The sequence below is a fragment of the Gorilla gorilla genome, chromosome 2 (assembly GCF_029281585.2).
Source record: "Gorilla gorilla gorilla isolate KB3781 chromosome 2, NHGRI_mGorGor1-v2.1_pri, whole genome shotgun sequence".
Lineage (NCBI taxonomy): Eukaryota > Metazoa > Chordata > Mammalia > Primates > Hominidae > Gorilla > Gorilla gorilla.
Window position 1 is genome coordinate 132,167,564 of NC_086017.1, and position 24,949 is coordinate 132,192,512.

The 24,949-nt window shown below is 34.7% G+C and overlaps 1 protein-coding gene across 4 annotated transcripts in view; it reads left to right on the top strand.

The window, feature by feature from the left end:
- The window catches only part of STXBP5L (syntaxin binding protein 5L), a 514,817-nt gene that overhangs the window by 392,247 nt on the left and 97,621 nt on the right, over positions 1-24,949 (top strand). For all 4 annotated transcript variants that reach the window (XM_019024729.3, XM_019024728.3, XM_031009718.3 and 1 more), the window contains one exon: positions 14,002-14,067. In XM_019024729.3, the coding sequence (XP_018880274.1) occupies positions 14,002-14,067 (66 nt within the window). The remainder of the gene's footprint in view (positions 1-14,001; positions 14,068-24,949) is intronic.

Consider the following 24,949-nt stretch of genomic DNA (forward strand, 5'->3'; position numbering starts at 1 on the left):
ATTTCGGAGCCTGTTATTGGTCTATTCAGAGATTCAACTTCTTCCTGGTTTAGTCTTAGGAGGGTGTATGTGTTGAGGAATTTATCCATTTCTTCTAGATTTTCTAGTTTATTTGCATAGAGGTGTTTATAGTATTCTCTGATGGTAGTTTGTATTTCTGTGGGATCGGTGGTGATATCCCCTTTATCATTTTTTATTGCGTCTATTTGATTCTTTTCTCTTTTCTTCTTTATTAGTCTTGCTAGCGGTCTATCAATATTGTTGATCTTTTCCAAAAACCAGCTCTTGGATTCACTGATTTTTTGAAGGGTTTTTTATGTCTCTATCTCTTTCAGTTATGCTCTGATCTTAGTTATTTCTTGCCTTCTGCTAGCTTTTGAATGTGTTTGCTCTTGCTTCTCTTGTTCTTTTAATTGTGATGTTAGGGTGTCAATTTTAGATCTTACCACAGCATGGTACTGGTACCAAACAGAGATATAGACCAATGGAACAGAACAGAACCCTCAAAAATAATGCCACCTGTCTACAACTATCTGATGTTTGACAAACCTGACAAAAACAAGAAATGGGGAAAGGATTCCCTATTTAATAAAGGGTGCTGGGAAAACTGGCTAGCCATATGTAGAAAGCTGAAACTGGATCCCTTCCTTACACCTTATACAAAAATTAATTCAAGATGGATTAAAGACTTACCTGTTAGACCTAAAACCATAAAAACCCTAGAAGAAAACCTAGGCAATACCATTCAGGATATAGGCATGGGCAAGGACTTCATGTGTAAAACACCAAAAGCAATGGCAACAAAAGCCAAAATTGATAAATGGGATCTAATTAAACTAAAGAGCTTCTGCACAGCAAAAGAAACTACCATCAGAGTAAACAGGCAACCTACAGAATGGGAGAAAATTTTTGCAATCTACTCATCTGACAAAGGACTAATATCCAGAATCTACGATGACCTCAAACAAATTTACAAGAAAAAAACAACCCCATCAACAAGTGGGCAAAGGATATGAACAGACACTTCTCAAAAGAAGACATTTATGCAGCCAAAAGACACATGAAAGAATGCTCATCATCACTGGCCATCAGAGAAATGCAAATCAAAACCACAATGAGATACCATCTCACACCAGTTAGAATGGCGATCATTAAAAAGTCAGGAAAAAACAGGTGCTGGAGAGGATGTGGAGAAATAGGAACACTTTTACACTGTTGGTGGGACTGTAAACTAGTTCAACCACTGTGGAAGTCAGTGTGGCGATTCCTCAGGGATCTAGAACTAGAAATACCATTTGACCCAGCCATCCCATTACTTGGTATATACCCAAAGGATAATAAATCATGCTGCTATAAAGACACATGCACACGCATGTTTATTGCAGCACTATTCACAATAGCAAAGACTTGGAACCAACCCAAATGTCCATCAATGATAGACTGGATTAAGAAAATGTGGCACATATACACCATGGAATACTATGCAGCCATAAAAAAGAATGAGTTCATGTCCTTTGTAGGGACATGGATGAAGCTGGAAACCATCATTCTCAGTAAACTATCACAAGAACAAAAAACCAAACACCGCATATTCTTACTCATAGGTGGGAACTGAAAAATGAGAACACATGGACACAGGAAGGGGAACATCACACCCCGGGGCCTGTTGTGGGGTGGGGGGAGCGGGGAGGGATAGCATTAGGAGATATACCTAATGTTAAATGATGAGTTAATGGGTGCAGCACACCAACATGGCACATGTATACATATGTAACAAACCTGCACATTGTGCACATGTACCCTAAAACTTAAAGTATAAAAAAATAAATAAATACATTGAAAGTAAAAGAAGGGGAAAAGAATTCCATGAAAACACTATCCCCAAGAAAGCTGATATGGCTATATTAATATTAGATGAAGTAGACTTCAAGGCAAGGAGATAAACAGTTCAAATTAATAAAATAAATGACCAGAATGATATAAAAATCCTACATACTTGCATAAACCTAATAAGAACTATTCAAAATATATGAAGCGAAAACTGTCAAAACTAGAAATAGACAATTCTACCATCATTGCTGGAAATTCATCATTTCTCTTTTGTAACTGACAGAACAAATAGACAAAAATTGGTGAGATTATAAAAAACTAAAGCAACTCTCTTAACCAGATTGATCTAATAACGTACACACCTACACAATGCAATTGAAAATACAAATTATTTTCATGTAAACATGTAACATTCACAAGGATAGACTGGGCGATAAAACAAGTTATAATAAATTACAAATAATTGAAATTAAATAGAATGTGTTCTCTGGCCACAAAAGGAATTAAATTAGGAATCAACAGTATGTATAAAATTCCCTAATACTTGAAAATTAAGCAACTCATCTCTAAATAACTCATAGCTTAAAAAAGAAATTACAAAGGAAATTTTTAAATATTTTTGAACTGAGTGAAAGTACAAACACAACATATCAAAATTTATGAGATATTACTGAAGGAGTGCTTAGAGGAAAATTTAGAACATTAGATGCTATGTTAGATTTTTTTAAAAATCTCTACTTTATGATCTAAAGCTCTTGATTAAGACATTAAAAAGTAAGAGCAATGAAAACCACCCAATGTAAAGGAAATAATAATCATCAAAAATGAACGAAATAGAGGTCAAACCAGAGTAGATCAACAAAACCCCAAAACAGTTCTTCAAAAATACTATATAAAACCCTAACAATACTGATCCAGAAAGAAGAAACATAATTAATACCAGGAGTGAAAAAAAGCATCACTGTGAATTCTACAGACATTAAAGAAATAAAGTAAGATTATTAACTCTATTCCCAGAAATTGACAATTTAGATGAAATTAAGAGATTCCTTGAAAGACAAAACTTACCAAATGTAACACCAAACACATTGGAAAATATAAGTAACCCGTATCATTAAAATTTTTTAATTCAAAATTAAATACCCACAACAAAGAAAACTAGAAGCCCCAGATGGCTGCATTTGTTAATGCTATCGAACATTTAAGGAAGAAGTAACACCAATCTTATGCAAATTCTTCCAGGAAATAAAAGAAGAAGGAAATCTTTCCAACTGTTTATCTGAAACCAGCACAATGTTGATAACTAAAACTTGACAAAGGCAGTACAATAAAAGTACAAGTCAGTCTCATTTATGGAACTAGATGCAAAAATCAGAAATAAAATATTAGCAAATGGAAGACAAACATATAAAAGAAAGATAAAGCATCATAACCAAGGTGGATTTATCCCAGGAATGCAAGTTTAAAATTTGAAAATCAATGAATGTAAAATACTGATTAACATAATAAAGGAGAAAATAATAGTCATATCAATACATGTGAAAACATTTGATAAAATTAGATATTTTAAAATAAAAATCCTTGACAAAACAAGAATAGAAGAATATTTCCTCAATAGAATAAATCATACTAAGAAAAATCTACAGCATCATACTTGATTGTGAAATACTGACTTTTTTTTGTAGAATCAGTAACCAGGGGAGGATGTTTACTATCATCACTTTTATTCAACATTTAGTTCATAACCTAGTAAGGACAAAAAGCAAGATTAAAAAATTATATGCCTAAAGATTAGAAAGAAAATTTAAAACTGTCTTTACTTGCCAATGGTATGATGGTGTATGTAGAAAACCCAAAGGAAACTACAAAAATAATAAGTGAATTTAGCAAGACTGAAGAACACATGTCAGTAGACAACAATTAATTATATTTCTATATAAATAACAGCAAACAATTTGAAAATGAACTTTAAAAAAATACCATGTACAGGATAGACTTCCAGCTGGCAGCCTGAGGAGTATCATGGACTTATTCCTGAGTGGAAGAGCATAATTTGTGAAAGCTATTTTAAAAACAACCATGTAAAGTCTCCAGAAATTGTCGTAAGGGCATATAGCAAATGAAGACATATTTATTCAAGAAAATCTACTGAAACTTGGTAGAAACAATGAGAGTCTGTGGCACTTGAACCACAACTCACTTAATTCCTCTCCCCCTTCCAGGTTGCCAGCATTTCTCATCCCCTCCAACTCCAAGTTGAAGAGACCAAATTCCTGGGAAGTGTTACCAAGAGGTCAGAGGCTTCCTTCTGACCATTCCCCACTCACAGGACAGAAGCTCTACCCCAGGCATAGACCTCAGTACCATAAAATATTGAATCCCTGATTGCCCTTACCCCATCTTGCTCATAGGGCAGAAGTTTTATGCTTGAAAAGATAAGCTGAGAAGACCAGAGGATACCACCTTTGCCCAAGGCCCAGACTAGTGGCTCAAAGGTTTTGCCCAGGAAAGAAATGCAGTCTACGTGAATAGAGAGCTTCAAAGCCCTCCCCAAAGTGACTAGCCTTATATGAAACAGTGTGGGAAAGTTCAAGCCTAAGTGTGCTCTCAAGACCAATGGGAAATTTGGTGATAATGAAATAAGAGGAAGTAATTGATAGCACCTCTTAATTAGGGGCAACAAACTAGACCAGTGAGAACCAATGAACGAGACTGCTAAGAAGAGGCTTCCTGGGATTTAAACCTCAAAGACTAGCCTGAAAAATGACCCCTTATCAAATTAAATTAGATCAGAATACTGTACAATGTATGTCCCAGGGTACTGTCAAAAATAATAGAACATCTGGTGGATGCTAAGCTTGAAAAACAATAAAATAATAGACCAATTACCCAGCTGTGATTCGGCAGTGTAACAGCTGTATATGATATTAACAGAGGCAGACAGGTTAGCAGAGAGATGAAGGAGATAGTTAAAGAGAACCCTGCTAAAATCACTGCCATCCCAGAGTGACTATATACACTGAATACTGTGCCTTCTGAGAAGCAACCTCAAAGTCTTCACAATGTAGAGGAAATAAACCTCATGAAAATAGTCTAGCCGAGTCACTGAATAAACAAATAAGCAAAACAGCAAAAACTGGAGAGGGGAGAGAGGAATCAGTCATCAGTACCCAGAAGTGATACAATATATTACCTAAAATATCCAGTTCTGAACAAAATATCATGAGACTTGCAAAGAAACAAAGTGTGGCTCATTCACAGGGAAAAAAAGCAACAAAAATTTCCTGTGAGAAGGCCCAGATGTTGGATTGAACAGACCAAGACCTCAAAACAACCATTATAAATATGCTTAAAGAACTGGAAGACACTATGCTTAAAGAAGTAAAGGAAGCTATGATGACAATGTCTCATCAAATCAAGAACATAAATAAAGAAATAGAAGTTACAAAAAGAACCAAATGGAAATTCTGGAGTTGAAAGGTACAGTAAGTGAAAAGAAAAATTCAGTAGTGGGACTCAACAGCAGATTTGAACTAGCAAAAATAACAACCAGTAAACTTGAAAATAGGTTAATAGAGACAGTGCATTCTGAAGGACAGAGAGAAAAAAATATGAAGAAAAATAAAGTCTCAGAGAAACATGGGACACAATTAAGTGCACCAACATATACATAATAGGATTAGCAGAAGGAGAGGAGAGTCAGAGAAAAAAGGAGAAAACTATTTGAAGAAATAATGACTGAAAACTTCCCAAATTTTATGAAAAGCATTAATTACACATCCAAGAAGCTCCATGAACTCCGAGAAGATAAATGGAAAAATATCTACAACCAGATGCATCATAGTAAACATGCTGAAACACGCTACAAGGCAAAAAACAAAAAGAAAATCTTGAAAGCAATAAGAGAAAAATGACTTGTCACATACATGGAACTCTTACAAGATTAACAGCTCATCAGAAACAGTGGAGGCCAGAAGGGAATGGGATGACATACTCAAATTGGTCAAACGAAAAAACTGTCATTCAAGAAACTTATATCCAGAGGGGAACAACACACTGGGGCCTGTTGTTGGAGCAGGGGGAGGGAGAGCATCAGGATAAATAATTAATGCATGTGGGGCTTAATGCCTAGGTGATGGGCTGATAAGTGCAGCAAACCACCGTGGCAAACGTTTACCTATGTAAGAAACCTGCAGTTCCTACACATGTATCCCAGAACTTAAAATAAAATTAAAGTTTTTAAAAAACCTCATATCCAGCAAAAGTATTTTTCAAAAATGTAGGTGAAATCGACATTGTCAGGTAAACAAAAACTGAGAGAATTTATTACTAGCAGAGCCACCTTACAGGAAATACTACGGGAAGTTTTTCAGGCTGAAAGAAAGTGAACCTAGATTGTAATTTAAATCTACACAAAGGAACAAAGAGCATTGTTAAGGTAACTATGTAATTATGAAAGAGTATAAATGCATATTTCTTCTCTCAGCTGATTTTTAAAGCAATTTGTAAAACAACATATATATAATTGTTATTTGGGGATCTATAACATATAGAAATTAAATACATTTGTCAGTAACAGCATAAAGGAAGTGGGTGGGAGCAAAGTTGTGTTTGAGTAAACAGATTATTCCAGATGATAGCCTGGATTCACCAGAACAAATAAAGAGAATAAAAAATGGTAAATGGTAAATCAGAAGGTTATAAATATATGCTTGTTCTTCTTATTTCTTAGCTTTTATAAAAGAAATAAAATTATATAAAGTAGTAATTATAATGTTTTATTGGTTTGTAAAATATACAGATTTAATTTGTATACCAATAACAGCACATAAGAGAGAATACAGCTATTAAAAATTAACATTTCTGTATCTCACTGGAATTAAGTCAGTATACATCTGAAGTAGACTCTGATTGGATATATACAGTAAGTTCCAATGTATATGGTAAGTTTTACCACTAGGAAAACTCCAGAAAATATGGTGAAAGATTAATCAAAGGAATGAAATGCTACACAAGAAAATATTCACTTAATGCCAAACAAAGCAGTAAAAGAGGACTAGAGGATCAAAAAAAGACATGAGACAGAGAAAACCAAAAGGAAAATGACAAGTGTAACCCAACTATATCAATAATATTAAATGTTAAGGGATTAAACAATCCAATCAAAAGACATAGATTGTGAGACCTTTTTAAAAAAAATCAAGATCTGCCTATATGCTGTTTATGAGAGAGATTTTAGATTTAAAGGTGTAAATAGGTTGAAAATGAATGGGAAAAGATCATATCAACAACAGCCATAAGAAAACTGGAGTTACTGTACTAATACCATTTAAAAAAATAGATTTTAAAGCAAACAGAATGTCACTAGAATAAAAAATGACCTTTTATAATGATAAAAGTGTCAATCAAGATGACACAATAATTAAAACATATATGTCCCAAATAACAGAGTTACAAAATACATGAAGCAATGCCTAACATGATCAAAAAGAGAAAGTCAATAATAATTGTTGGAAATTTCAAAGTTCCACTTTTAAAAATAGATACAAGAACTAGACAGAAGATCAAAAAAGAATTAGATGACTGGAAAAATGCTATGTAGAAGACCTCGATACCAAAATCTCCAAAATATTGCAGAAAGAAACATTTAAAAATTATTTAAATGGAGGGGAATACCAGGTTTACAGGTTGGAAGACTCACTTTTTAAAAGATCTTTATTCTACCAAATTAAGCCATATGTTTATCACAGTCCTATAAAAAAATCTAACATATTATTTGTAGAACTTGAGAAAGTGATTCTAAAATTTGTGCGGAAATGCAAAGGATCTGGAATAACTAAAATACTCTTGGAAAAGAAGAACAAAATTGGAGAACTTCACTACCTGATTTCAAGATATGCCTTAAAGCCACATTAATTATGATAGTGTGGTAATTGAAAAAAAGACAAATAAACAGATCATTACAGAATAAAAAGTCCAGTAATAGATCCACACATGTATGGCCAATTTGTTTTTGACAAAGGCACCAATAAAAATCAATGAAGAAAGTCTTTTTAACAAATAATGGTGGAACAACTGGGCAAACAAATAGGAGGAAAAATGAACTTTAATTCCTACTTCATGTCACAACCAATCATTTTTAAAGTTCTAGAAGAAAACAAAGAATAATATCCTCATGATCGTAGGTTTGGCACTGACTACTTGGGAATTAAAAAGAAATTACAATAAAAATAATAAATTGTGCTTCAAGTAAATTAAATTTCTGCTCATCAAAAGGCACTATTAAGAGGCCAGGCATCGGCTGGGCACAGTGGCTCACGCCTGTACTCCCATCACTTTGGGAGGCCGAGGCGGGCGGATCACGAGGTCAGGAGATTGAGACTATCCTGGCTAACACGGTGAAACCCTGTCTCTACTAAAAGTACAAGAAATTAGCCAGGCATGGTGGTGGACACCTGTAGTCCCAGCTACTCTATTCCGAAGGCTGAGGCAGGAGAGTGGTGTGAACCCAGGAGGCAGAGCTTGCAGTGAGCCGAAATCGTGCCACTGCACTTCAGCCTGGGTGACAGAGTGAGACTCCGCCTCAAAAACAAAAGAGGCCAGGCGTGGTGGCTTATGCCTGTAATCCTAGCACCTTGGGAGGCCAAGGCAGGTAGACCACTGGAGGTCAGGAGTTTGAGACCAGCCTGGCCAACATGGTGAAACCATGTCTCTACTAAAAATACCAAAATTAGCCAGGCATGGTGGCCCACACCTGTAATCCCAGCTACTTGGGAGGCTGAAGCAGGAGAATCACTTGAAGCTGGGAGGTGAAGGTTGCAGTGAGCCAAGATCGCACCGCTGCACTCCAGCCTGGGCAACAGAGCAAGACTCTGTCTCAAAAAAAAAAAGACACCATTAAGCAAATTAAAAGATAAATCACATACTGAAAGAAAATATTCTCAATGCCTATTTTTGGCTAATAATTCTTACCTAAAACATATGAAGAATTCTTACTACTACATAACACAAATATAAGCAGTCCAACATAAAAAATAAGCTAGAAATTTGGATAGAATCATGAAGATATATGATTAGCCAATAAGCATGTGAAAATGTTCCAACTATCCATAGTCATCAGAGAAATTTAAAATCATAAGAAGATACTACTATGACCAGAAGGAGTAAGATTTTAAGAGATTATTACCTAGTGTTGGTGGAGATATTGAGCAATTGGAACTCCCATAAGGTGCTACGGAGAATGCAAAATGGACAGCCCCTGTCATTACCATAGTGGAAAGACTATGGAAGTATTTAAAGGAAAAACACAAACAAATCAAAGATTTTGACATATAGGTATTTATTGTGGCTTTAGTATAGTAAAGATTGGAAAATCCAAATGTTTCACAATGGAGGAATGTTAAATTAAAAGTGTATATCTTTATAATGATTTGATAAATTTTTTAAATGGTGGAATTGTTTATGAAATAAATGTTATATACAAAAATCACAAGAATTCTTATACAACAATAACAGATAAACAGAGAGCCAAATCGTGAGTGAACTCCCATTCACAATTGCTTCAAAGAGAATAAAATACTTAGGAATCCAACTTACAAGGGACGTGAAGGACCTCTTCAAGGAGAACTACAAACCACTGCTCAATGAAATAAAAGAACATACAAACAAATGGAAGAACATTCCATGCTCATGGGTAGGAAGAAGCAATATCGTGAAAATGGCCATACGCCCAAGGTAATTTATAGATTCAATGCCATCCCCATCAAGCTACCAATGACTTTCTTCACAGAATTGGAAAAAACTACTTTAAAGTTCATATGGAACCAAAAAAGAGCCCGCATCACCAAGTCAATCCTAAGCCAGAAGAACAAAGCTGGAGGCATCAAGCTACCGGACTTCAAACTATACTACAAGGCTACAGTAACCAAAACAGCATGGTACTTGTACCAAAACAGAGATATAGATCAATGGAACAGAACACAGCCCTCAGAAGTAATGCTGCATACCTACAACTGTCTGATCTTTGACAAACCTGACAAAAACAAGCAATGGGGAAAGGATTCCCTATTTAATAAATGGTGCTGGGAAAACTGGCTAGCCATCTGTAGAAAGCTGAAACTGGATCCCTTCCTTACACCTTATACAAAAATCAATTCAAGATGGATTAAAGACTTAAACATTAGACCTAAAACCATAAAAACCCTAGAAGAAAACCTAGGCATTACCATTCAGGACATAGGCATGGTCAAGGACTTCATGTGTAAAACACCAAAAGCAATGGCAAGAAAAGCCAAAATTGACAAATGGGATCTAATTAAACTAAAGAGCTTCTGCACAGCAAAAGAAACTACCATCAGAGTGAACAGGCAACCTACAGAATGGGAGAAAATTTTTGCAACCTACTCATCTGACAAAGGGCTAATATCCAGAATCTACAATGAACTCAAACAAATTTACAAGAAAAAAACAAACAACCCCATCAAAAAATGGGCAAAGGATATGAACAGACACTTCTCAAAAGAAGACATTTATGCAGCCAAAAGACACATGAAAAAATGCTCATCATTACTGGCCATCAGAGAAATGCAAATCAAAACCACAATGAGATACCATCTCACACCCGTTAGAATGGCAATCATTAAAAAATCAGGAAACAACAGGTGCTGGAGAGGATGTGGAGAAATAGGAACACTTTTACACTGTTGGTGGGACTGTAAACTAGTTCAACCACTGTGGAAGTTAGTGTGGTGATTCCTCAGGGATCTAGAACTAGAAATACCTTTTGACCCAGCCATCCCATTACTGGGTATATACCCAAAGGACTATAAATCATGCTGCTATAAAGACACATGCACACGTATGTTTATGGTGGCACTATTCACAATAGCAAAGACTTGGAGCGAAGCCAAATGTCCAACAATGATAGACTGGATTAAGAAAATGTGGCACATATACACCATGGAATACTATGCAGCCATAAAAAAGGATGAGTTCATGTTCTTTGTAGGGACATGGATGAAATTGGAAATCATCATTCTCAGTAAACTATCGCAAGGACAAAAAACCAAACACCGCATGTTCTCACTCATAGATGGGAATTGAACAATGAGAACACATGGACACAGGAAGGGGAACATCACACTCTGGGGACTATTGGGGGTGGGGGGAGGGGGGAAGGATAGCATTAGGAGATATATCTAATGCTAAGTGACAAGTTAATGGGTGCAGCATACCAGCATGGCACATGTATACATATGTAACTAACCTGCACATTGTACACATGTACCCTAAAACTTAAAGTATAATAATAATAATAATAAAAAGAAGCTCATCAAAGTAAAAAAAAAAAAATCAGGATATGAAACTCTCTTTATTGGATTAAAAATCATCATGGAAGGGGCCAGGCGTGATGGCTCATGCCTGTAATCCCAGCACTTTGGGAGGCCGAGGCAGGCAGATCACTTGAGGTCAGGAGTTTGAGACCAGCCTGGCCAATATGATGAAACCCTGTCTCTACTAAAAATATAAAAATTAGCTGGGCTTGGTGGCACACACCTGTAATCCCAGCTACTTGAGAGGCTGAGGCAGGAGAACTGATTGAGACCCAGGAGGCGGAGGTTGCAGTGAGCCGAGATTGCACCAATTCATTCCAGCCTGGGCGACAGTGAGACTCTGTCTCAAAAAAAAAAAAAAAAAAAAAAAAGGAAGAAAAAAGCCAAAATTATTATGAAATTGTGTATTTTTTAATCCTCTCCATCACTTTTCTGTATCTTCCAAGTTTTCTAGAGGGACAAAGCATTACTTCTATAGTCCAAAAAATGTTTATTTTTAAATAATGATTGTTCTGAATAACTATATAGTACTTAATGATGATAATTATAAAATTGTTTACTTTAGGGTTTTGACACATTGTAAATTGGCACAAGGAAGTAGTTTTACTATTATTGTTAGATCTATATTCAGTTCGGTTCCTACCTTCATCAGGAAAGTAGGTAAATTCAGTAGGAGCTAGGGAAAATGACAGAATCAATAGACAGTACAGAAATAGAAAAGATGGTATTTTCCAGACAAATGAGCTTAGCTCTTTAACCACCAAATTTTGTATTTTAAAATTTTGATGAAACTCTTTCTAACATATACATCATGCTTTCTTACTTACTATCTTATAGTGACCAAATCCCATCCTTCCTCCTAGCTGTTTAACTTTGGAGAATTGATGTAATAGCCTTTCTTCCCCCTGTTTTCTTATCTGTATGATGGGGTTAATATTATAACCCCTCTAATTATATTGGTAGGTGGGAAAACGGTAATTTATATAAAGTATTTAGCGGAGGATTAGGTACAAAATAATAGATACTAGTTGCTGTTATTACTATTACTACAAAGAACGTCTGGCACAGTAGGCATTCAATAAATTTGATTCACTGACTCAACTTACAGTGATGTCTTTAAAACCTTTCAGAGATCTGTAAAACACCCACCTGTTAAATGGTCCCAGATCTCTCACTCACTAGTCATTACAGTTCCTTTCTCTGCCCATTTTTTTACTGTTGTTCCACGTTACTTTTCTTAACGTTTCTAGTTCTAGCAGCCTCCTCCTCTTTATAACTTGCAGTTTCTAATTTGCTCTCAGATAGCAAAGCCTGTTCAAGTCAGTACACTTTCAAGGAGTGCCTGGAAAACTCTTATAGCACCTCTGTGGATTAACACTTACTGCTTATTTAGTCAAACTTTTTCCTAATTTGTATATCTAGGGTTAAGACCGTGTTTGACATAGTTTAGTTTGATGAATGCCTATTTCCAGATTAATGGTAATATTTATATCAGTAAATATTATGTGTACTTTGATTACAAACAGAAATTTAAAATTGGATGAACATTAAATTGAAAGTCTTGAAAATAATGTTCAATGAAGTAAAAAATAAAGCAAACAGTAAGCTTTGCATTTGGTATTCAGTGCTCTATAAGCAATTGAAATACGAGTGCAGAATAAAAAATCTGAGTTCTGTGTGCTTTTCAAACTCTGTTATTGACTTACTTCTCTGACTTTGAATAAATAGCTTAAACTCTTTGAAGTTATAGTTTCTCACTTATAAAACACAAGAGTTGGGCTAGGTTGTCACAAGGCACCTTTTGGTTCCAAAATTCTGTGATTTTTTTTGGACCTACCACAAGCTTATTGCTATAAATTGTATAAAGAAGAGGGTGATGGGAAAGAATAGGAACAAAGATTATTTTGGTCATTGAAAATAGCTCTCAAATGTTTCTGAGCATGGAGACAGATTAAAATAGAAATTATGAATATTTATTTCACAAAAGAAAGTCTGTGAGACTTTCTAACAAAGATAGAAAAACCATAATGAAGAATATTTTACAAATACCATATAAATACAGATTGGCAAGTAGAAAGAATTATAAAATGTTTATTAATCTGTTGTGTCTATTGTTGCATTTGTCAGAAAAGTGGCAGAATAAAAATTAAGAAATATTGGAAAGAGAAAAATATAGTGCTTATTATAAGGAATTTGATACTATTGAACAAAACACAGTATGTAATATACAATACTACATTTTTATAAATAAATATAAAATTTAGAATTTGTAGTTTTTAAAGATTTTTTAAAAGCCAATAATCATATCTCCTGAGAGGATATTTGATTAGGTATTGTTAAAACCCCTTCTAATTCTTCTTATTTATGATCTATTTTCAGATAAAATTGGGTCATTTATTAAAGTAGCTATTTCTTATAAAAATAGTTAAAAAAGGATTTTATATCTTTGTACCATCCATGTTTAAATACTCTTGCATGTCAATCAGTTACTTCTCCTTATTTTTTCCTGTATCACTTGTTTAAACAAATTTTCAGAATAGGCCAGGTATGGTGGCTCACACCTGTAATCCCAACACTTTGGGAAGCTGAGGTGGGAGTATTTCTTCAGCCCAGGAGTTCAAGACCAGCCTGGGCAACATAGTGAGACCCTGTCTCTATAAAAATAAAAAAAATTAATAAAAATATTTTTAAAATTCAGAATAATTGACGTAACTTGGACATGGTAAAGTAGTTTTCACATGAAAAAAAGCCTTTTAAACTTGTAGGAATTAAGAAATAAGAATAACCTACAAAGTGCTAGCAAAATTTATCTCTTTTTTTTTTTCCATTGTATTTTCAGGTTTAACTGAACTGAATGACAGTCCAGTTCCCCTAGAACTTGAGCGCTGCAAGTCTCCTACCTCAGGTAAACATGAGTGGTATTTTGCAGACTTCTGGTAATTCACTGCAGTAATCTGTTGCTTTATTTTCATGATCTTTATAATGTGAAATTTATAATTTTAGTAATTAGGTATAATTCCATTCATTAAATTTACTGTAAGCAAATTTGATTCCAAATATCAAATACAAACAAATGTCTTTTAAAATATTTTTATCTCAAAATAAAATTAAGATCAGAGGTAAAAGTGCAACACTTTAAAAGACATTTTAAAGGAAAGTTATTTTGCAGATACATTAATAATGCTTACTAAGTATCGAATAAAAATTGGTAATATAGAGAAACTTGTCATCTTCAGGCTAGAGCTGAATTAGTGGGAAATATACAGTATATATGCAGCAGCAAATGATACCATTCCTTTAGACCACAGTTTGGAAACATGTATATTTATTCACAAGGAAAAATGATAATAGAATATGATATGAAGCAAAACATCAAGACAAAGTGTGCACCCGTTAAAATATATTTAAAATGTGAGAATAAAGATTCCTAGGGATAAATCTTTAAGGTACTGTCTGTTAAAAAAAAAAGTTAACAGTTATTTTTGGGTGGTGGGAATATGACTGGTTGGCCTGTTTTTTTAAATTTTTACATATTTGATAATTCTGATTTTTCTATAATGTATATATAGTTTTGTGTGAGTTTTTAAACACCAAAATCATTAGGTATGTCTTTACTGAATGATAGATCTGTTCTTACAGACAAGAAACTGTAGTTCTTTTTTATTTACATTATTTTAATTTGAACCTTATACAAATTTATAAAAGTTTAGTAATGCCATTATAAAGCAATGAATTTGGACTTGTAGAAATTAATTTAGAATTGCAGCATTTCTTCCATTTATTCCATCCCTGAAAAGTTGTTAGTTCTTTATTCTTATTCTTCAGGAATCTAGGCTATGTATAATCTAGTTATATCCTATGTAAATTTTTCTTTTAGTCATATATTTTTAATTCTTATTTTACTGATCTTATTGTAAAGATTGTCTCATATGTTTACCCTGCCTTTTGCATTCTCATTGACACCAACCCAATTTAGGTATTTATTGCCTCATACCTATGGTATCATACAAATATTCTAGTAGATGTCTGTATTTTCTCTCTTCACCTTTTACAATTAATGTTGCATGTCATGTTGTAAAATTAATATTATTAAAATATTACTTTGATCATATTTTCCCATGCTTATAAATCTTTGATGTAAAATATAATTCAATACCCTTTATCAAATTTACATACCTAACTTCAAATTTTGTTATAGCTGGCCAGGCACAGTGGCTCATGCCTGTAATCCCAGCACTTTGGGAGGCCAAGGAGGGAGGATCACTTGAGGCCATGAGTTTGAAGACCAGCCTGGGCAACATAGTGAGACCCCGTCTCATTAAACATGATAATAATAATAATTTTAAAAAGTTTTTTAAAGATTATAGCTGTTCTACCTTTTTGTATTTTCATATAACTTTTATAAAGAATTTGTCAGCTCACACACAAACAAGCTTAGATTTTTATTATGATGTCACTGGATCTATAGATCAACTGGGCAGAATTAACATATTCAACAATATTGAATTTTTCGTTTAGTATCTCTCTGTTTATGTGTGTCTACTTTCTTTCGGTAATATTTTTGGGTTTTTTTGTAGAGGTCTTGCATATCTTTCATTAAATTTATTCCTTTGTGTTTGTTTTTTTCCTATTATTGTGTAATTTTTATGTCTTTTTCTAATTATTTGTGGTTAGAATATGAAAATACAGCTAGTTTTTGTATATTGAGCTTGCATCCAGGAAACTTGCTAAATCTATTTCTTAATTCTTATAGTTTGTAAAATTCTTTTGGATTATCTACGTATCTAAGTATGCCCCTTGTGAAAATGAAACCTCCATTTTCTCCTTCTAAAGGAAAAAATTGGCTAGGGCCTTCAATACAATGTTGAGTAGATGTGGTATAAGTAGACTTTTTTTCTTGTTCCCAGTCTCATTGATAAGGCTTTCAATAACTCATAATTAATTATTATAATTGCTGTCAGTTTTTGGTAGATATGCTGTTTTTAGCCCTTTGCCTATGATGTTTCTTCTTTTGTTAATGTTACAGCAGATTTAGGAACACCACCACAACGCACAACGACCACACTTTTTTTTTTTTTTTTTTAGACGGAGTCTTGCTCTGTCACCCAGGCTGGAGTGCAGTGGCACAATCTCAGCTCACTGCAACCTCTCCCTCCGAGGTTCAAGGATTCTCCTGCCTCAGCCTCCCAAGTAGCTGGGACTACAGGAGCGTGTCACACACCCAGCTGATTTTTTGTATTTTTAGTAGAGACGGGGTTTCACTGTGTTAGCCAGGATAGTCTCGATCTCCTGACCTGGTGATCTGCCCGCCTCGGCCTCCCAAAGTGCTGGGATTACAGGCGTGAGCCACCGTGCCCGGCCCACACTTTATTTTTAATTTCAAAGCAGACTCAGAAAACTGTGCATGCAATTAAGTAGATTGTTTCAAAGCAGGAAAATTTTGACTATTTTTATATTATGTTACTTGAGGCAGAAATGATGGATTGTGATAAGATTCATTTGTCACTTCAATACCTTACTTGATACTGATCTACTAGACAGGTCCCACTCTTCTTTAGTAGCAACTTTAAATTATAAGTAATAATAATTGAGGAATGAGAGATTTTTTTTCCTTATAACAGTTTTGTAATCATTAAATGTTATATTTGTTAAACTATGTGAAATGCATCCTTCTGGGAAAAGTGCGAATGGAGTTTACTACTTAAGAATATTGGAAATAATCACAATATTTACTGATTTCATTCATTTTCCGTGAAAGAGAATGATAATTGATTGTGCTATATTAGAGGGTCATTTAAAGGACAGTGTGCCCATTATTATTTCCAAAATACAATACAATACATATACAATAGCCACACATACACCTAAAACTACATTCTGTAATCTCTTGCTGTTGTAGGAATTGCTGCATTCTGATTCAGTAGATCTGAGGTGGGGCCTGAGATTTTGTATTTCTAGCAAGCTCTTGGCTGATGCTAAGGCTTCTGGTCTCCAGGTCACTTGAGAATCACTGCCCTATGAAACATTTTAAAAATATTTTTTCAGTAGTTACCTCCCCTGTAGGTATCTGTTTGGGAATCTCAGCTCTCACCCCTTTAAATCTGCTACAGATGAAAAGATTGATGCAAATGTCTCTGAATAAAGGAGGTCAGGAATTAGGCAAACCAGAAACCAGTAATCATTTTATAACTCTGATATTCTCCTTTTAATATAATTTCAACTTTTATTTTAGATTCAGGGGTTACATGTGCAGGTTTGTTACATGGGTATGTTGCATGAAACCAAGGTTTGAGATACAAATCATCCCATCACCCCGGCAGTGAGCATAGTACCCTACAGTTAGTTTACCAACCCTACTCTTGTCCCCCTTCCTTCCTTTCCCCTCTAGTAGCCCCCAGTGTCTATGGTTGCCATCCTTATGTCCATGAATACCCAATGTTTAGCTCTCACTTACAAATAAGAACATGCAGTATTTGGTTTTCAGTTCCTGCGTTAATTTGCTTAGGGTAATGACTTCCATCCAGCTGCATCCATGTTGCTTTAAAGGACATGATTTTTGCCTGGGTGCCGTGGCTCACGCCTGTAATCTCAGCACTTTGGGAGGCCGAGGTGGGCGGATCATCTGAGGTTGGGAGTTTGAGACCAGCCTAACCAACATGGAGAAACCCAGTCTCTACTAAAAATAAAAAATTAGCCAGGTGCGGTGGTGCATGCCTGCAATCCCAGCTACTAGGGAGGCTGAGGCAGGAGAATCACTTGAACCCAAGAGGCGGAGGTTGTGGTGGGCTGAGGTAGTGCCATTGCACTCCAGCCTGGGCAACAAGAGTGAAACTGTGCCAAAAAAGAAAAAAAGACATGACTTTCTTTTTTATGGCTGCATAGCATTCCATGGTGTATATGAACCACATTTTCTTTATCCAATCCACTGTTGATGGGCACCTGGTTAATTCCACGTCTTTTCTATTGTGTATAGTGTTGCAATGAACATATATGTGTATGTGTCTTTTTGGTAGAACTATTTCTTTTTGTGTGTGGGGGGGGGGCGTTGAGGGGGTGCGGATATATGCCCAGTAATGGGATTGCTAGGCTGAATAGTAGTTCTAAGTTATTTGAGAAATCTCCAATCTGCTTTCCTCAGGGGCAGAACTAATTTACATTCCCATCAACAATATATAAGTGTTCCCTTTCCTCTGCAGCTTCGCCAGCATCTGTTGTTTGTTGACTTTTTAATAACAGCTATTCTGACTGGTTTAAGATGGTATCTCATTGTGGTTTTGATTTGGATTTCTTTAATGATTAATGATGTTGAGCACTTTTTGATGTTTGTTGGCTGCTTGTGTCTTCTTTTGAGAAGTGTCTGTTCATGTCTTTTGCCTACTCTTAATGGAGTTATTTGTTTTGTGCTTGTTGAATTGTTTAACTTCCTTGTAGATTCTGGATATTATAACTTAGTTGGATGCGTAGGTTACAAATATTTTCTCCCATTCTGTAGTTTGTCTGTCCACCCTATTGATTGTTTCTCTTGCTGTGCAGAAGCTCTTTAATTAGGTCCCACTCATCAATTTTTGTTTTTGTTGCAATTGTTTTTGAGGATTTAAGTCATAAATTCTTTTTCAAGGCCAGTGTTCACAATGGTGTTTCCTAGGTTTTCTTCTAGGATTCTTATAGTTTGAGGTGTTACATTGAAATATTTAACCCATCTTGCATTCATTTTTGTATATGGTGAAAGATTATAACTCTGATTTTCTATGTGGGTCTCAAACTTCCTTATACCACAGTGAACTACAGATAAAATAGAGTGAGGGTTCAGACTTAAACATTTTCTTGAGGATAATACAGGAGAAAAGAGCAGGGATTGGGAGCTTGAAGAATCCGTTGAGTCAAATGGAATGCCAATGTTCTCAGTTTCCAAGATAATATAACACTTTATATATCTATTCATTCACTCAACTATACATCAAATAATTTCCAGTTTCTACAGTTAGACATTATGCTATTCACTGAGGATAAACTAATGAACAAAATAAACATACTTCAAATGCAGAAATAAACATTAAACTTTAATTATATAAATTGTTCATACTTTTTTAAAGGCTGTACAACCTTTTTTTACTCACCAACTTGTACTGTACAACTTGACCTCCCAAGAGGGTGAGTAGGTGCTAACAATCAGCCCTAGCTTCACTTACCTGGTACAGGACTACAACCTCTTAAAGAAAACAGATCCTTTTTATTTGGACGAAGAATTGAAAACTTACCAAGCTTTCAACTGTGGGGCTGTTTCTTTCTAAACGTTGTTTGTTTTTCTAATGTCCTATTGAATGTATGCCTTTTTTCTAATTCTTTACTTGGATTAATATCTTTTTCTATACTAGCATTAGGTCCTGACACTGCTGCTACCTGTGTAGACATTCACCTTCATAATTCTCAGTGCACAATCTACAACACATTTATTATGCTATCAAGTTCAAGTGAAGGCTAGGATGATAGAAATATATATCTTTATCAAAATATCATAGAGATTAGTCACAAAATACTAACAAAGGAGTATCAAACTCTGTTGTTCTCAGGATTGGGTCAGAGCTTGGTCTTACAGCCTAGTTTGAATGCTCCTTCTGGGCATTCCTATGTGCCTAAAGTCCTATTTTAGTCTCCAAAAACCTTTCTTCTCCCTCCAAACAGTCCTTTGTTGGAGCAGTATTTATCTTTATTTTAGGTAAGGATACAAAATGCAGATCTTTCCAAATAGTTATTATGAAATTCAGCTTTATTAAAGATAAAAATTATTGGTTCACTTAGGCTAAGGTACTCCATGCCAATAGTTTTATATTCCCTTCCTTTAGGACTTGCTACCAGAACCCCTGAGTCAGCACTAGGCTTTTATAGGAATGAAATATCAGCTATGAGACAGAGGAATCAAGTATATCACTTGCCAGGTGAAGATGAAAATCTCTTTATGAACAAACAAAAGTTATTCATATCTCCACAATTTTCTAGGCTTCACAACTTGTCTCAAAACTTTATTCTCATTTGTTGTGGTGGAAACACAAGTCCTTCATGGTGTATGAAAACAAATTTTTCTGAAGCAAATATAACGCCAGAGACACTTCATGAGATATGAATTAGGAATCCCTAAGGCTTTTGTGAAATGTTTGGAAATTTTCCACAAAATTTTGGTAGTGTTGTTTTTGTACTCTAAACCTGATTAGTTTTCTCAGGTCTGTAAGAAAGTAAGGGGGTCAGGGGTACGGTCAATAGAGAATTCAGTGAAATCTTAAGATCCAAACAATAGTAAGATTTTTTTTTATATTCTCTGTAATTCTTCATAATACCATGAAATATTTTCTATCATCAGAAACAACTATGATAACCATGGAAACTTTATGAAAAAAATTGCCTCAAAGAGGCAATGTTATCTCTCAAAAACAGTAAATGGAAAGGAAGGTCCTATAATCTAAATTTTATGCAGTCTTTGACATTTGCTTTCTTTTACCCCATGCTAGCTCATAGGGTAAAAAAAAAAAAAAACACTCAAACACAGGTTGCACAGCCTCCTGAAATTAGGCATTATCGCAAAATGACTGTGGCCAGTTTTACAACTCCACAAAGTGTGAACTATTAATGTTCTAGTCCCCAAATAAAGTCAGTAGCCAAGGAAGATAGAGATAATAGTTATCCACAGTTTTTCAAACAGTATTTTATTTTTCTCTTATGTAATACAACACCCCAGCATATGCCTTTTTCTGGTGAGAAAACTAAAGTTCAGACTATTTAAGTGAGTAGAGGTGGAATTCCAAGTTAGTTATATTTGTTTTTTCCCTAGTGTTCGTTAATTAAATGAGAAAAATTAATTTGGGAATTACAAAAAATAATCACAATTAAAATTATGGGACATTCAAACAGTGAGAAAATGAAAAGTAGCCAAGCTGTGAAATGTTTTACAAATAAATTTAATAGAACTTAAGAAATATACATTCCATGAAACATCAGAAAATATATAGTTTACCATTAAAGTTTCTGGAAAAACTGATTTTCAAAATAATTTTTAGTTCTTACAGTTCATAAATCAACAACATTATCACCTTTTGAATATATTAAGCCTTTTTTACTAAAAATTATAATCAACATTTGTACAGTACTTTAAAGCAAACAAGGTATTTTTCATATGTATTATCTTTAATCCTTACATCTATGTAATACTATTATTGTTCTTATTTCGTATGAATGGAGAAATTATGGCTAAGAAAAGATTCTATAGCTTTCCCAAGGTCACTGTGCTAGTAATGGCTTAGTCTGAACCCAAGTCTTCAGACTTCAAGGTCCTCTGATTATTTGGCCCAAATTATTTGGCCTCCTATTATGTCTACTAAAAAAAAAAAAAAAAGTGGGTTGAAAAACTCAGTTATCACTGTAAGTTTATAACTCAAAATAGACATTAATCTTAACAGAAATGAAGTTTTATAATCATCGAACAACTATATGACATTAATAGTCATGGACTCATTAACGTTGTCCAAATAGAAATATATTACATATTTTAAGATCAAGGTAGTGTCACAACATTAAACATTGTCATGCTGGAGCAAATTCTAATAAAAAATACCTCTTTACCCAGTTGTATCTTAACCACATCTTGGGAAAAAAGGGGAAAATTGCAACAAAATTAGAGATATGTAGGCTTTGTATGGCTTTACCATGGTGTGGTGACCCCAGAATGCTTGCTTTTTTTGTTTTTAACTTTGTCTCTATACATACCAGGTGTTTTTGTCTTATCTTAGTTTCTGGCTTAGGGAAAGGTAGAGACAAATGAAATTTGTTACTGTATTCCAACCAGTCAGCTAATTAATCAGTAAATAGATAAATTCATAAGTACATAAACTAAAAACATTTTAATCTAAACAACTTTTATTTTAATTTATTGTTGTATTTATTTATTTCAGAGAATATATCCAGACCATACAGGTGGTATCTTCTGTATCAAGGAGATTATGTTGCTTAGTGGAAATGGCATAGCTTTGGAGTCAATTTTGGAGAAAAATTTGACCTTACCCTCTCACTTTCTACAGTTATAACTTTAGCAGGTTTCTTACACTTAATTGTGTGCCAGTGTTCAGAACATAGATGCTCAATAATATATGGTAGTGATTATTATAAAAGCAGTGGTGAATATCCATGGCCTGAAGAGACTCAGCTTGGTCCCTTTGACCATTCTGGACTTCCAAATATTCGTTGTAGCTTAGCCATAACAAAGTAGAAATTCTTCACTGGAAATCGAAAAGTAAATTCTGTCATTTCAAAGTAAGAAGCAATTAATCAGAAGCTTTGAATTAGAAACTTCTGACCTATCTCTGTGTGATATCTCCCATTAAAATAGTAGCCATATGCAGACTTTGATTCAGGATTTAATCTGTTCCTAAAATTTTAATTCAGATGTAGAACCAATGATCTGACTGAGACTTATTTGTAGCCAATACAACATCCTTATGATGAACCAGGCTGCACTATCCATTGACTTTGAATTGAATTAGTAGTCAGCAGAAAGGCATACGAATATACAGATGATTGAAGAAAGATGATACAGTCAAAACACACGAAGTCCCCTAGACAAAACCATAATGTAATGCCTGCAATTCTATTTTTATTTAGGGTTAAGCATAAAACCTCATTCTCACATAAGCTATGGTAAGCCACCAGACTATTGATTACTCTGCTGCAATGCTATAATTGAACATAAATTTGGAAAGAATAAGTCTAGGAGTAGAGATAAATACTTTCACAAAGGTTTATAATCTGCTGCTGTTGTGCGGCTAGGCCATCATCTGATCTTTAGGCCAGAATTTACAGATGACTATTATTGTGTATTTTGCCATCAGTGAATCCTTTCACTCATTTTCATAATTTTTAGTCTCTCCTGCTATACCACTTAACAATTACTAGTTAATTCAGAAGTTGATAGATGTAACTAGGTAAGTGATTAACCCGATCTGTGGGGATGCTTTCCTATGTATTTTGTTTCTTTTTTTAGTCATATTTATTAAAGTACAATTTATGTAAAATAACATTCACATTTTAGTGTATAATTCTACAGATTTTCTTTCTTTTGTTTTTGATTTTGTTTCTATTTTCAAAAAGTATGCTACAGCATGTTAAAGTAACAAAAATTTCCTGACAATTTGCCCAGAATCTAACAAGTCTGTGGGCATAAGAAATCAAATTGTTATAATTCTAACACTTGCTGTGGTAATATTCCCTGACTCCAACTGGATTACATATGGTACTTTTTGCCGTGTTACTTTTGTGAGCTAAGACAGGCAGTTTTTCAGGGTGTGAAGGATTAAAGAGACCATTCAATGTGAGGATGCACAATGTGACTTAAGGAGATTTTTAGAGAAAATAAATAAGCCCATTATAATTCAAGTTTGTTAGGACATACTATTGTGCAAAGGAAATAACAGTATTATATACAATTGAAGGCTTTATCAAGTGTGCTGTTTAATGCCAGGCACTAGATTTTCAGTAGAACATGTTGCCCAGATAAATTATTTCTGACATGGAATTCTATAGAATGACAATCTTTTCTTGCCAGTTAAGTTTAATAATGAAAATAATAGCTAACATTGAATGCTTGCCATATACCATACACTATGCTAAGGGCTTTACACACATTCCTTCCATTAATCCTGACAAGATTCTTGTGAAGTACAGACAATTATTATCCTTATTTTACAGAGGAAGGGAAGCATCAATCTTTCTGAAATTAAGTAACTATTAGCCCAGGGCAGATGGTTGAGTCATGATTTGAATCCAGCTCATTTGTGTTCTTAAAAACTAGGCTTCACGGCTGGGCCTGGTGGCTCACGCTTGTAAACTCAGCACTTTGGGAGGCCGAGGCAGGTAGATTTCCTGAGGTCAGGAGTTCGAGACCAGCCTGACCAACACAGTGAAACCCCGTCTCTACTAAAAATATAAAAACTTAGCCGGGCATGGTGGCATGCGCCTGTAATCCCAGCTACTCAGGAGGCTGAGGCAGGAGAATCGCTTGAACTCAGGAGGCAGAGGTTGCAGTGAGCTGAGATCACGCCGCTGCACTCCAGCATGGGTGCTAGAGCAAGACTCTGTCTCAAAAAAAAAATAAAAAATAAACTAGGCTTCGCTTCATAAATGCCAGGAAACCTACCATGGAGAAAAGCAAGAGTGTCTGTGTGGAGCTGTACAAAGGGAAAAAAATGCATCTAACCTCTCCTAATAGGGGCACTACTGTTCCTTGTAACTACCACCTTCTATTCCTCATTAGAAAATGGAATATAAAAATATGATGAAAAATTTTAATTACTTAAAAAAAGAACTAATCATAATCACCTTAAAAAGCCCAGAAAAGTTATATATATACACACATATATATAATGCATATGTGTGTATGTATATATATTATATATATAATGTACATTTGTGTCTGTATGCACATCTATGTTGAATTCAACAACTAAGAACAATATGGCTTCTCTTGTATGGAAAATCTGAGCTGCACTTCAGGAAGTACTTCTTATGTACCTTCTTATCCTGGGTAAAAGTCCCGTAGGTTGGTTAATACTCATGAAGACTTAAAAGATTGCTTTTTGAAATGCCATCTGTCAACCTCTTGATGTCAGTATAACCTGCAATTCTTCTTAAAATACAATTCCTGCTGACCTAAGGATACCTGGAGGTGTCCACTAAGTCTCTCCAGGTGCTTTAAGATCTGGCATGTGGGAGCAAGAACCAGTTAATTACTCATTATTGGTCCAGAG